Source organism: Saccopteryx bilineata, chromosome 4, assembly GCF_036850765.1.
Source record: "Saccopteryx bilineata isolate mSacBil1 chromosome 4, mSacBil1_pri_phased_curated, whole genome shotgun sequence".
Classification (NCBI taxonomy): Eukaryota; Metazoa; Chordata; class Mammalia; order Chiroptera; family Emballonuridae; genus Saccopteryx; species Saccopteryx bilineata.
In genome coordinates, this window is record NC_089493.1 from 78,575,228 (window position 1) to 78,587,327 (window position 12,100).

Here is a 12,100-nt window from a genome sequence, read left to right on the forward strand (position 1 = left end):
CAAAACAAAACAAAGAAATACTTTAGCACCTGATCAGTGGTGGTGCAGTGGATCAAGTGTTGACCTAGAATGCTGAGGTTGCTGGTTTGAAACTCAGGGCTTGCCCAGTCAAGGCACATAGGAGAAGCAACTAGGAGGTGATGCTTCCTGCTCCTTCCCTCACCCCATCTCCCCACCCTCTCCTTCTCTCTCTCCTTGTTAAAAAAAAACAACAAGAAATAAAAGAAAAAAGAAACAATTTAGCTAAATCAAGAAACTTTGTCCTTTAAAAAAAAAAGGTGTAACTGGAAACAAAGTAGAGCAAAAGCTACAGAAACACTGTGGGAAGGGAAAATCTCAGGCACATGTTCAGAGCTTTTGACTGCACCTCCACTCCCCACAGAAACCTCCTGTGAACTGGTGGTGGGAAGCAGCCAATCCAGAGGAAAGGGATTTTACATGCACCACACCTAAGAACCAGCCCTGGAACTGGGTTTAAGAGTTTTAAACTCCTAGTATACTTTTCAGAGATATGAGCTGAAGCATTTTCTGGTGAAATTGGCTGGGATTTGTTTAGATCCAGTGGGGAGGAATAGGAGAAAGTAAGTGGGAATGCAAATGAAACAAGATTAGTTATAAGTATGTCATTTGAAGTATATTTGGAATTTTCCATCATACAAAGTTTAAAAAGAATTCTAGATGGCAGTCATGCTTCATTCTGCCACCAGGTTCCTGTGTGACCCCAGCTGAGTGAGAGCCCTCCTCTGAAGACTGACAGCTTCTACCTGCATGCTCATCATGCCCTGGGTCAGACACAGCCTTCTAAAGAGGACCTCACATGCTGTTTCTGCAGGGCACTCCATCTCTGCCATTCCGGTTCCTACAAAATAAAACTGCATGGGCACTCCAGGGTGGCTGGGGAGGGTCAGGAGCCACCAGAGGTTCACAAAAAAGCCTGAATTCAGCTTTCCCCAGCCCTCATTCCAGTCCCAAGATGCTGTGACTGGACACCAGAACCAGATCTGTCTGAGCAGTGAACTCTAAGGCAGTGTTTTTCAACCGCTGGTCCACAGACTGGTCCACCAGAAATTCTGTGCTTGTCCATGAAGAATTAATCACCCTGATGTATGAACATTATAGACCCAATGATCTTGGTCAAATTCACTTATGCTCAGGGTGATTTCTGCCTCAGCAGATCCTGAAATAATTCTCCTACTTTCACCAGTCCCCAAGTATAAAAAGGTAAAAAACCACTGCTCTAAGGGGTTCACTCTGCTTAAGAGATTTACACCTTGTAGAGAGAATAAAATCACAGAGAGTTTCAAAGCAGAGGTCCACAAACTATAGCCTGTGGGCCAAACTGGGCTCCCTGCCTGTTTTGTGAGTAAAGTGTTACTGGAACACGCTATTCACTGAAGCATTGTCTGGGCTGCTTCTGCACCACACTGGCAAAGTTGAGTAGCTGCAGCAGAGTCCTGCAAAGCCTAAAATACTACCTGGCCATTTACTGCTGCCTCTGTCTCAGAAGAAATTAAGATTTCTTAATATAGCTTTAGGAGGACTGGGAAGGATGGATGGGTGGGAGAGTGAATAGATGGATGAGGAGGCACGAGGGTATGAGTTGACAAAATAGCAGTGTCCTTTCTGTGAAGAACGCTGTGAGGTAAGTCAATATGCAGTGGGTCCAAGAACTGGGGTGGGTCCAAATACTAGTGTGTGCTCTGGGGAACACGGGCAATGACTGCTGTGGCAAAAGGCCAAATAGACACAGTGGAATGGACAGAAAAGAGGAAAGATATTTTTTGATACATGTGAAACAAAAGGCTAGGGATAAAAACCAGTTAATGCCACACAAATAGAAAAAGCAACTAAGGGGGAACATTTTCTGCATATATCTCATGCCTGCACTACTGCTCCAAAATTTGTCTGACCACAGATATGGATGAATTACAAACATAATCCCATCTGAGGGCTTATGAGAAACCCAAGATCCAGACCATCAGATGCCAGGGGCAGGGAGGGGGTCTTTATTCTGAATTTCCTAAGAGTATTTAGCTTCCTTCTCTGCCATCTCGAACGAACATTCAGATTTACAATTTCCTTCTCCCTAGAAGAGAGCTCCCTCTGGCCTTCCACCTGGAAAGTGGCAGCTGCCAGTCAAGTTCTGATAACCTAATACAGTTTCCTTCAAAGCAGCATCAAAACCTGTGAGGAGAGGCAGTCTGAGAGGATCACTACAGACACTGCACATTCACCCAAGATGCCACACGCCATCCGACTAAAAGTGACTTCTCTGCTAAGTACATCCTCCAAGTTCCCCAAAAGCAAGTGAAAAAGAAAATACCAACCTTATGCTACAGGTCTGGGTAGATTACCAATGGCAAATCTTCAGTTCCCTGCCAGCCAAGGACCTGTCTCTCTCAGATGACTGCCCTCTCGATCTTGGGTAGCTCCTGCCTCCCCCAGCTACTGCCTGGTCCCCTCCATGTCTGGACTCCACAGTGCCCTCCCGGTCACTCGGAGTCTGACAGCTTCTGCAGTAGAATGCAGCAACATCTATTCACTAAGGCAGCAATAACAGCAGCAGCAGCAGCAATGACAGTGTTTCCCAGGCTCTGAGCACTTAAGGTTAAGCCCCCAAAATTCCAAATGAGAAACTGCAAAGAGCAAGGGCAACAGTTTCAAGGACAAACTCCTCTCTGGTCCAGACCACAGCTTCAAGAGGAAAGGAGGCAGACTGACCAATTTCCCCAGACGCTGGCTGGAGTCAGCTCCAACTTTGCAGGCTCCCCACGAGTGCCCCTCCAAAGAGAAAAGGAAGGGAAAGTTTAGGACAAGGGGAGACTCAGGAGCAACCCCACCCGAGAGCATAGAAGAGACTCATGGAGACACAGCCACAAACTAACTGGGAACCTAGCTGACAATGTGCAGTTTTCTCCACTCTCACGGGTTCTCTTCCTGGTCCCTCTGCCCAATCACAAGCTGGAGCCCACACCACTCCACCAGGGTTGGCACATGATGCTGGCTATGGTAGCTGGCAGGCAGCCCAGCCCATAGGCTCCTAGAGCTGGTGCTGAAGAGTAGAGGCCTTGATCCTCTCTGAATAAAAAGTTACATTCTTGGTGTTACTAAAAGGTCATGTCAGTGCCTATGCGGCTTGGGAGCCCTAGAAGACCTTAAAAAGTGTTCTCTGGTCAGCTGGGATGAGATGGGAGGGCAGGAAAGTGAAAGGGAAGCTGCATTCCTAGACAGCTCCCCATGAGAGCCTCCTGGCAGTGGAGCTGTGGGGTGCCACATACTTGGCAGAGCACTCCACATGCTCTAGCTTTTTCAATGTGTACCACCTGGATCCCTGGGAGAGAGATGGTAGTATCCTTGTTTAGAGGTAAGCAAACAGGCTCAGAGATTCAGTAACTTGCTGAAGGTCACACAGCTTTTTTGTCATAGAACCAAGAGGTGAAGCAGCTTTATCCAACCCCATCATCCACAGCCCTTTAAGTTGCAGAGTCATTTTCTGTAAGCCTCTGAACTCTGGGAAAAACAGATCTCACTGCATCTTTCCAATGGAAACCTTACTTAAGACAGGCCTTCTTTTAGGGATTCACTACAAAAAGGGAAGGCCACTCTGACAAAACAAGAGCCCCAGCCTTAGTCCTGAGTCCATCATGGCCTTGATACACTTCACCCTGTGTCTTCTGCCACCTTACCCACACCCCAAAGAGCCCTCAGTCACTTGACACTAGGATCCTCCTCCGTAGACTCCTGTGAGGACGTGCCTGCTGTTCACGCTCCCTGCATCAGAGCACCTCTGCTCCTGTACCCAACATCCTTCATTACCAAGGTCAGATCCAAACTATCTTCAGCTGCCATTAAATTGCCCTGGCCTGAGGAAAGAGCAGTTTAGAGCCCTATGAAGGAACCAGGGGACCAAGGGCCATGATAACCTTCCCAGAAGCTCTGTGCTCACAATGCTGACACTGGTCTCACAGGCACCGAATCCCTTGCTGACCTTTTCTAAAGGAAGTCCCCAAGGCAGCAGCCACTTTGCCTATGGGAATAGAAGGATACTGCTGTTGCCAGCACCAAACCTACAAGTATCTGGATCTAGGGAGGAAATTCTATGAAGAAACAATTGAAGAATGACTATGAAGAAGAAAAGTAGTTGCTACCAAGCATACATTGACTCCATGCTTCAGAGTCACAGTGCTGGTGAAGTGGGTGTGAGAAGGCAGAACCCAAAGACATTTTCACATTGTACTTGGAGTCTTTGTCCCTGTTATACATAGTTCTGGACCCTTGGTTGAGGAAAAAAGGATTCTCAGACCCATTATATCTTTAAAAATTCAGAGGAAGCCCTAGTTCTGAGCTTACACAAAGGCAGGATATATAGGAAGAGAAGTTCAGAATCTGTATCAAAGCTATCTATAAACACACCACATTTAAATCTTGTCGACAGAGAAAAGCGACCATAGGAAACAACAGATGTTATACTTCTTCAGTGATGAAGAAAGTTGCAATACCAAAGAGGAAATAAATGAGGGCCAAGACCACTTCCCTGCCACTATCAGCTGAGCAGCTAGCTCAGCATCTTCAAATTACTTGCCAAGTTGGTTCAGACCCAGCTTCATTCAGACCTTAGCTGCTATACTCATCTCCTCCTAGCTCCATGTTGTAATGGACCAAGAAGAAAAACTAGCAGGTTCTATAGCAGATAGGCAGCTGTTTCTCACCTTTTCTTCCAAAGCAAAGGGCAGAGACCCAACCTGGAGGCAGTGACATCTCCATCCAAGTTCAGCCACTCCAAAGAGCCATTGTCACCAACAGCCTCTCCAATCTGGGGACAAGAAAGAAAACACAATGAAACTGCAGTAATAACCTCCCCCCCCCCCACCCTCCCAAGAGAACCAAAACAAACTCCCCCACTCAGAAGGGAGAAGTAGGGAGGCCAGCAGACACAGAGAAAACGAAAACACAGCGTGCTAACCTGCCTCCTCTGCCGCAGGACAGCGGCCTCTGCTGGGTGGTTGAATCGGAACTTCTGTGCTTTCCCCAGGGTTATGACTGCCCCTGTGGCACAGAGACAGATGAGAATTCAATCAACAGCTCCTGTTCTGACTACACACTGCATGCAGGGTATTCAGGGTACTGTTCTGTGAGACAGAAGTCCTGCCCTCAGTTAGTGAATAATTTAGCTGAGTCAATAAGATATGTATTCACTGGATACTGCACAGGATATGTATCAAGCTAATGAAATGACAGGAAGAGTCTGATACCCCAAGAGGAAGTAAAATGAGTTCCAGGTGGAATAGTCAGGGACACTTCATGGAAAAGGGGGAATGCAAGTTCAGCTTCAAAGGACAGATAGAATTTGAATAGATTAACAGTAACAGTTACTAATAATGACAATGAACATTTACTATGTGCCGGAGCACTGTTAAGAACAACATCACATGGGTTTAGCTTATTCAATTCTCACATCTCCTGCATAATAATAATAATTCAATCCTATTATTATCTCCATTTTACAGATGAAGAAATTGAGGCTCGGAGACATTCCCAAGGACACAGAACTAACAAACACAGGGACAAATATTTCAGAGTTGTTCTCCATTCTGGGGCCCTGAATTAGGGCTACTTTGTTAATGGGAAGAAGATTATATACTAGGAAATCTTCAGATCTCCTGGTGTAGAGACTGGGTATTCCATCTCTAAAGGCTGCTTCACAGGGCCTGGCTCATGAGAATGGAGCTGGTCTATCATTCATCCCAGCATAAATAGAGCTGTAGACAGTCTTACCTTGGGTCAGACGGCAGGAAGCAGTGACCTCCCGGCCATTGACTGTGCAGTGGGCCCCCTGAGCAGGCCTCAGAACAACAACCCCACAGGTGCTGGTGATAGTGCAGTGGTCTCTCTCAATCCACTGACCCTGCAGGACTACAGAAGAGGTGAGGGTTCCCTGGGTAGAGGCATGGCCAAGGCAAAAACCTCCTCCATTATTCCCATGAGATCAGAACCCACATCTGGAAGAGCTCATATCATGGACAAGCGAGAAAGAGCCACCACCTGAAACCATCCAGACCTAGATCCTCCCATTTGTGAGTCCCCTATCATGTTCAGACACACAGCTGCAGTCCCACAAGCTAAAAGCAAAAGGAGCAGCCCCTTAGGATTTCAAAGATCCTTTCCTGCCAGAGCACCATCAGGTTCCTCTGAAGAAACATGTCAGGCATGAATACCTGCCACAAAGTGTCAGACCATATGCTCTGTCACTTACCAATATCCTGTTCCTGTTCTGAGTCAATCCTTCCTATTTTTGTTATCCCCTCCTAAAGGGAAAAAAACCCGAAACATTTAAATGACAATAAAAAGGAATATAAGCCCTGCCCCCAAAGGAGAGTCCACCTGTTTACTTATCAGTCTTTCCCCACCCATCCCAGCTTTTTCCACACCACTTATCAACTTTGGTCTAGGCCACTGGTAGTCAACCTGGTCCCTACCGCCCACTAGTGGGCATTCCAGCTTTCATGGTGGGCGGTAGCAGAGCAACCAAAGTATAAATAAAAAGATAGATTTAACTATAGTAAGTTGTTTTATAAAGATTTATTCTGCCAAACTTAGTGAAAATTCGACATAAAGTATTTGGTAAGTAATTATTATTATATGCTTTAACTTGCTATAACTCTGCTTTATAAATTTTATAAAGTTAAGTTACTTTCCTACTTTATAAATCACCATTACTGTGGAACTGGTGGGCGGTTAGAAAATTTTACTACTAACAGAGATACAGAAGTGGGCAGTAGGTATAAAAAGGTTGACTACCCCTGCTCTAGGCTGTCCTGATTGCTCTATTCACTCATTCTGCAGCCAGGAAGACCCTGAGAAGGTGGGGGCAAAACATATGTGACAACGCAGCACCAGATCTTTACAAAGTACAACAAATGTTGGCAAATTCCTATAGTCTAAAGTTATGGACTATCCATGGCCATCAGAGATTCTTTAGTCTGAAGAAGTAGGTGCACAGGTATAGCTTTTTCCTAGGGTATAAGGTTTGTGTGGTACAAGTTTGGTCCAGTTAGTCTGAGAAACACATATTCAATGAATGTGTATGGAAGCAAAGGATTTTTACCTTCTTAGTCCACAGATGAAGTTAACAGACCCCAGACTGTAAGAAGAATAAAGCACGGATAGAAGAAAAGCACATCTAGAATAAAAAAGTACTGGAACAGAGTATAAAGAGGAGGGAGGAACAGGATTAGTATAAATGAATCACAAGGTTACTAGAAGACAAAGTATTCTGGCCTTTGATTTTGGCTATTCACATCACATAGCTCTGTTTGAGGAAGATGGCAATAGAGATGCTGTGTTTAGACATGTATTTATCATCCATTGAATAAACATTCACTATACCCTAGGCCAGTGGTTCTCAAACTTTCTGAAGTCAGGGCACATTTAAAATCTTACAAATAATTGTAGGCACACTATAGTATACAAATTTATGAGAAATATGTTATAATAATTAAGTCAAATATTAAAGAAAAAAATATAAAGTCCAAGCATGCTTTTATGGTAATTAAACAAAATACAACAAAATTAAATTTATTTTGACATTAAAAAAACTTTTTTTTAGTTATGCTTTTTAGAATTCATAAGAGGGGTTAAAAAATAAAAAAGTGACAAAAAAGTTATCTTTTTATGTATATAGATACAGTCTTAGTAAGATTTAGTAAATTCATTAAGTTTTTTCATTCTTGTGTATGAAAAACATGAGCCTGATGTGTCCTAGCGATTTCTTCAATGTTTGGGCATACATTAGAAAGGCAAAGTCTCAATTCCTCATCAATACATTGTAGAATTCCTCTCTTTTTACTCTTAATTGTGTTGAGTGCAGGAAACCCCCACCATACATATCATTTTAACTTGACACCAAACAAAGGATAGAAGAAACTTGCCTCCAGTCTTTCCGGAGAACATGGGGGTAGTGTAAACAATCCAGCACCACAGCTTAACAGCCTTTTGCAACCTAATCAGGCAAGTGAGGTGGAAGGTTGGGCAGACTATCAGCTTACAGCCAATTCCCCACACCTCTGTCCCCCAAAAATCTAAACTCCAAAAACCCTGTTGGTCCCCAAAAGGCATATATTTCTCTGGAATACCATAGGGTGCACCTGAAAATCTTCTAGGGTGCACCAGTGCGCCCTGGCACTCTTTGAGAACCGCTGGCCTAGGCACTGCTCTGAGTGCTTTATAGACATCTCTTATTTAATCCTTTAACAACCCAAAATATAGGTATTATTGTTCCCCTTTTATAAATAAGGAATCTGAAGCTGATAGGAGATAACTTGCCCAGGGAACCCACAAACTAAACAGGAAAGCTCTGGCTAGAATTCAGGTCTCTCTGGGTCCTGAGCCTGTGCTTTTCAAACCTTAGCACACCATACCTCCCCATCCCCAATAACTGGGATTTTCAAAGTGACCAGAGAGTTCTGTACTAGGCTTCACAGTTAGCAGCCAGAGGGGTGGTCCCTGCAGTCCCCCAAAATAGCTCGTGTGAAGGAAGACTCCTAGGAGTGATGAATAAGGCTGTGTGCCCCACTCTACATGCACAACCACAAACAGCCACAGCCCAACCTTTTCTGCTCAGCCACTGAGGATCACACAAGCCAATGGATACTGGCCTCCAAACACTGCCCAACAGATTCAAGGGAAAGGGGTCAAGACCCCCTCATGTGGGTTCAGGGTCAGCCCTGAAAACTAGGCACATTCCTCCCCAAAGGATAAAGGCCACAGCACAGAACAACTTCCAGACCTGCAGGGCAGAAACTATCAAAAAATATGATGGCATCCGTTTAAAAGGATTGAACTTGCACCTGTGCTTGCTGCCCTGTTTATGTGGGGACGGTGAGCAGCACAGAGGCACTTATGAAGATGAGTCCAGGATATCAGTAACCTGTGCTCTACACATCCTTCCCTCATGCCCGTTTCCCACCCAAGGCTCCTCCCGAGGTGGCCTAAGGGAAAACAGCTTCCAGGGCATTCCTAGGGACTAGTTCCAGATCTGTAACCTCAGCAAAGCAAAAACAAACAAAACAGAATCTGAGCGATTACTGTTATACTATTACCCAAAGTAGAGTGTAAATAAAAGGGAAAAATGGGTACCTAAAATGCAGAAATGTCAGGATTAGCACTACTGGAACCCCAACCCCCAGAATCACTGGAAATGCACCAAGCAGGGAGTGCTGCCCAGGGTGTGCACTGACTCAGCAAGGAAAACCAGCATACCCACATTCAAGTGAGGCCATCGCATGGCTCCTGTCTACAATTCAATCTCATGGTCACATTCTTTAAACCTTTGCTGCTACCCCAAGCTCTACCACTTGACTTCCAGCTTCATCTGTCACTCCACATGCAATCAATATTTCAGATCAGTTCTACTAAAATACTGACCATTTTAATCCACCTGGTTTCTCCCTGTGGTTCTAATAGAAGAATCCACAGCCTTTGGTATTTAGATCTATTATTAAGGTTATAGTCCCTTTTTTTTTTTTTTAATTTTATTTATTTATTTTTTACAGAGACAGAGAGTGAGTCAGAGAGAGGGATAGACAGGGATGGAGAGAGATGAGAAGCATCAATCATTAGTTTTTCAGTGAGCATTGCAACACCTTAGTTGTTCATTGATTGCTTTCTCACATGTGCCTTGACCGCGGGCCTTCAGCAGACCGAGCAACCCCTTGCTGGAGCCAGCGACCTTGGGTCCAAACTGGTGAGCCTCGCTCAAACCAGATGAGCCTGCACTCAAGCTGGCGAGCTCAGGGTCTCGAACCTGGGTCCTTCTACATCCCAGTCCGACGCTCTATCCACTGTGCCACCACCAGGTCAGGCAGGTTATAGTCCCTTTTGCCTGAAGCATTTTCACTGAGATAATTTATACTCTGTATATCAGAAAACAAGATATTTTAACTTTCCTTCTGAGAGGCTCAGTCTCTGACAACTCTCTCAGGGCTTATCCTAAGAACAGAGACTTTCTAAATATGATAACCTTTGCTAACATCTCACTACCATATGCACTGCAGCATTAGGAGTCTAATTTCTCCAGGGATAATAGCAGCATTACATATTCCCCATAAACTCTGTTCTTTTTTAAATGTCAGCTGGGGACAGTTATGAGAATAAAGATTGGATTTTCAGTAAGCACAGGGATTTGGGCCACATAAAGTATATTCTGCCACCCACAGAAACTGACCTACAGCAGGCCAATTTTTTTTTTTTTTTTTTTTTTTACAGGGACAGAGAGAGGGATAGATAGGGACAGACAGAAAAGGAGAGAGATGAGAAGCATCAATTATTAGTTTTTCGTTGTGACACCTTAGTTGTTCATTGATTGCTTTCTCATATGTGCCTTGACTGTGGGCCTTCAGCAGACTGAGTGACCCCTTGCTCGTGCCAGCGACCTTGGGTCCAAGCTGGTGAGCTTTTGCTCAAACCAGATGAGCCCGCGCTCAAACTGGCAACCTTGGGGTCTCAAACCTGGGTCCTCCGCATCCCAGTCTGACGCTCTATCCACTGCGCCACCGCCTAGTCAGGCACAGCAGGCCATTTTTTTTTTTTTTTTTTTTCATTTTTCTGAAGCTGGAAACAGGGAGAGACAGTCTGACAGACTCCCGCATGCGCCCGACCGGGATCCACCCGGCACGCCCACCAGGGGCGGCGCTCTGCCCACCAGGGGGCGATGCTCTGCCCATCCTGGGCGTCGCCATGTTGCGACCAGAGCCACTCTAGCGCCTGGGGCAGAGGCCACAGAGCCATCCCCAGCGCCCGGGCCATCTTTGCTCCAATGGAGCCTTGGCTGCGGGAGGGGAAGAGAGAGACAGAGAGGGAAAGCGCGGCGGAGGGGTGGAGAAGCAAATGGGCGCTTCTCCTGTGTGCCCTGGCCGGGAATCGAACCCGGGTCCTCCGCACGCTAGGCCGACGCTCTACCGCTGAGCCAACCGGCCAGGGCCCAGCAGGCCATTTTTAATGAGGGCAGGATATAAGATTCTCTCTCTCATGGGTCACTAACCCTCAAACTGCTTCATTTAGAAATGAGGACCTGGCCTCCAGGTGACAAAGGACCAAATGAGCTGGGTCCCTTGTGAAAGGCTTCAATTTCATTCTATTTTCTTCTAGGTGGCTCAATGTCATGCTGCTGCAATGACAACCCTCCGCCCCGCCTCCCGCCTCACCAGCTCTTTGGACTCAATCTCATGCTTTCCTCTAAGCTTCCTGTATCTATGTCTTTCTCCTTTCTTCTTCCCCAAGTAAACCTAGAAAAGGAGAATTAGGAGGAGTACATGTTTTGTTGATTTGGGGGTTGTAAGAAATGGGGATGTATCGAAAAAACCTTTCAGATCTTTTTATTTATTTATTTATTTATTTATTTATTTATTTTTTACAGAGACAGTGAGTGAATCAGAGAGAGGGATGAGAGGGATAGACAGGGACAGACAGACAGGAACGGAGAGAGATGAGAAGCATCAATCATTAGTTTTTCATTGCGCGTTGCAACACCTTAGTTGTTCATTGATTGCTTTCTCATATGTGCCTTGACCGCGGCCTTCAGCAGACCGAGTAACCCCTTGCTTGAGCTAGCGACCTTGGATCCAAGCTGGTGAGCTTTGCTCAAACCAGATGAGTCTGCACTCAAGCTGGCGACCTCGGGGTCTCGAACCTGGGTCCTTCCACATCCCAGTCCGACGCTCTATCCACTGCGCCATCTCCTGGTCAGGCGAAAAAACTTTCAGATCTTGATTTGCCCTTTAGCCACCTGTGAGCAGCCTGCGTATGCAGGGCTCAGGGGCACCGGTGGTATTTTAAGGTTAGGATTTCACCTCCATGCCTGCATTCCTGTGTTTCAAGAAGCCATAATAGGAATACAAGCAGTAAAATTCTTATTTTCAAATGAGAAAATTAAGGCTCAGAGAACAAAAGTAAATTATATAAGAGCAACAGTAGCAACAGCTAAAAAACATTAAATGATTGCTCTAATTTTCAGTTTTCTGCTCTATTCATACAGAAGCCAAACAGGTTACAATTGGTTGGCTAGCCCAGTTTCCTGAGGGCAAACCTGAGGCTGCTCTGTGGC

General features: G+C 45.4%; 1 protein-coding gene across 1 annotated transcript in view; it reads right to left on the reverse strand.

Annotated features, from left to right (window-relative positions):
• Positions 1-12,100, reverse strand: part of STARD9 (StAR related lipid transfer domain containing 9) — a 165,493-nt gene that overhangs the window by 47,835 nt on the left and 105,558 nt on the right. Inside the window, exons 17-20 of the mRNA XM_066276929.1 lie at positions 6,254-6,305; positions 5,776-5,913; positions 4,964-5,046; positions 4,710-4,813 (exon numbers count right to left, since the gene is read on the reverse strand). Of these exons, the coding sequence (XP_066133026.1) occupies positions 4,710-4,813; positions 4,964-5,046; positions 5,776-5,913; positions 6,254-6,305 (377 nt within the window). The remainder of the gene's footprint in view (positions 1-4,709; positions 4,814-4,963; positions 5,047-5,775; positions 5,914-6,253; positions 6,306-12,100) is intronic.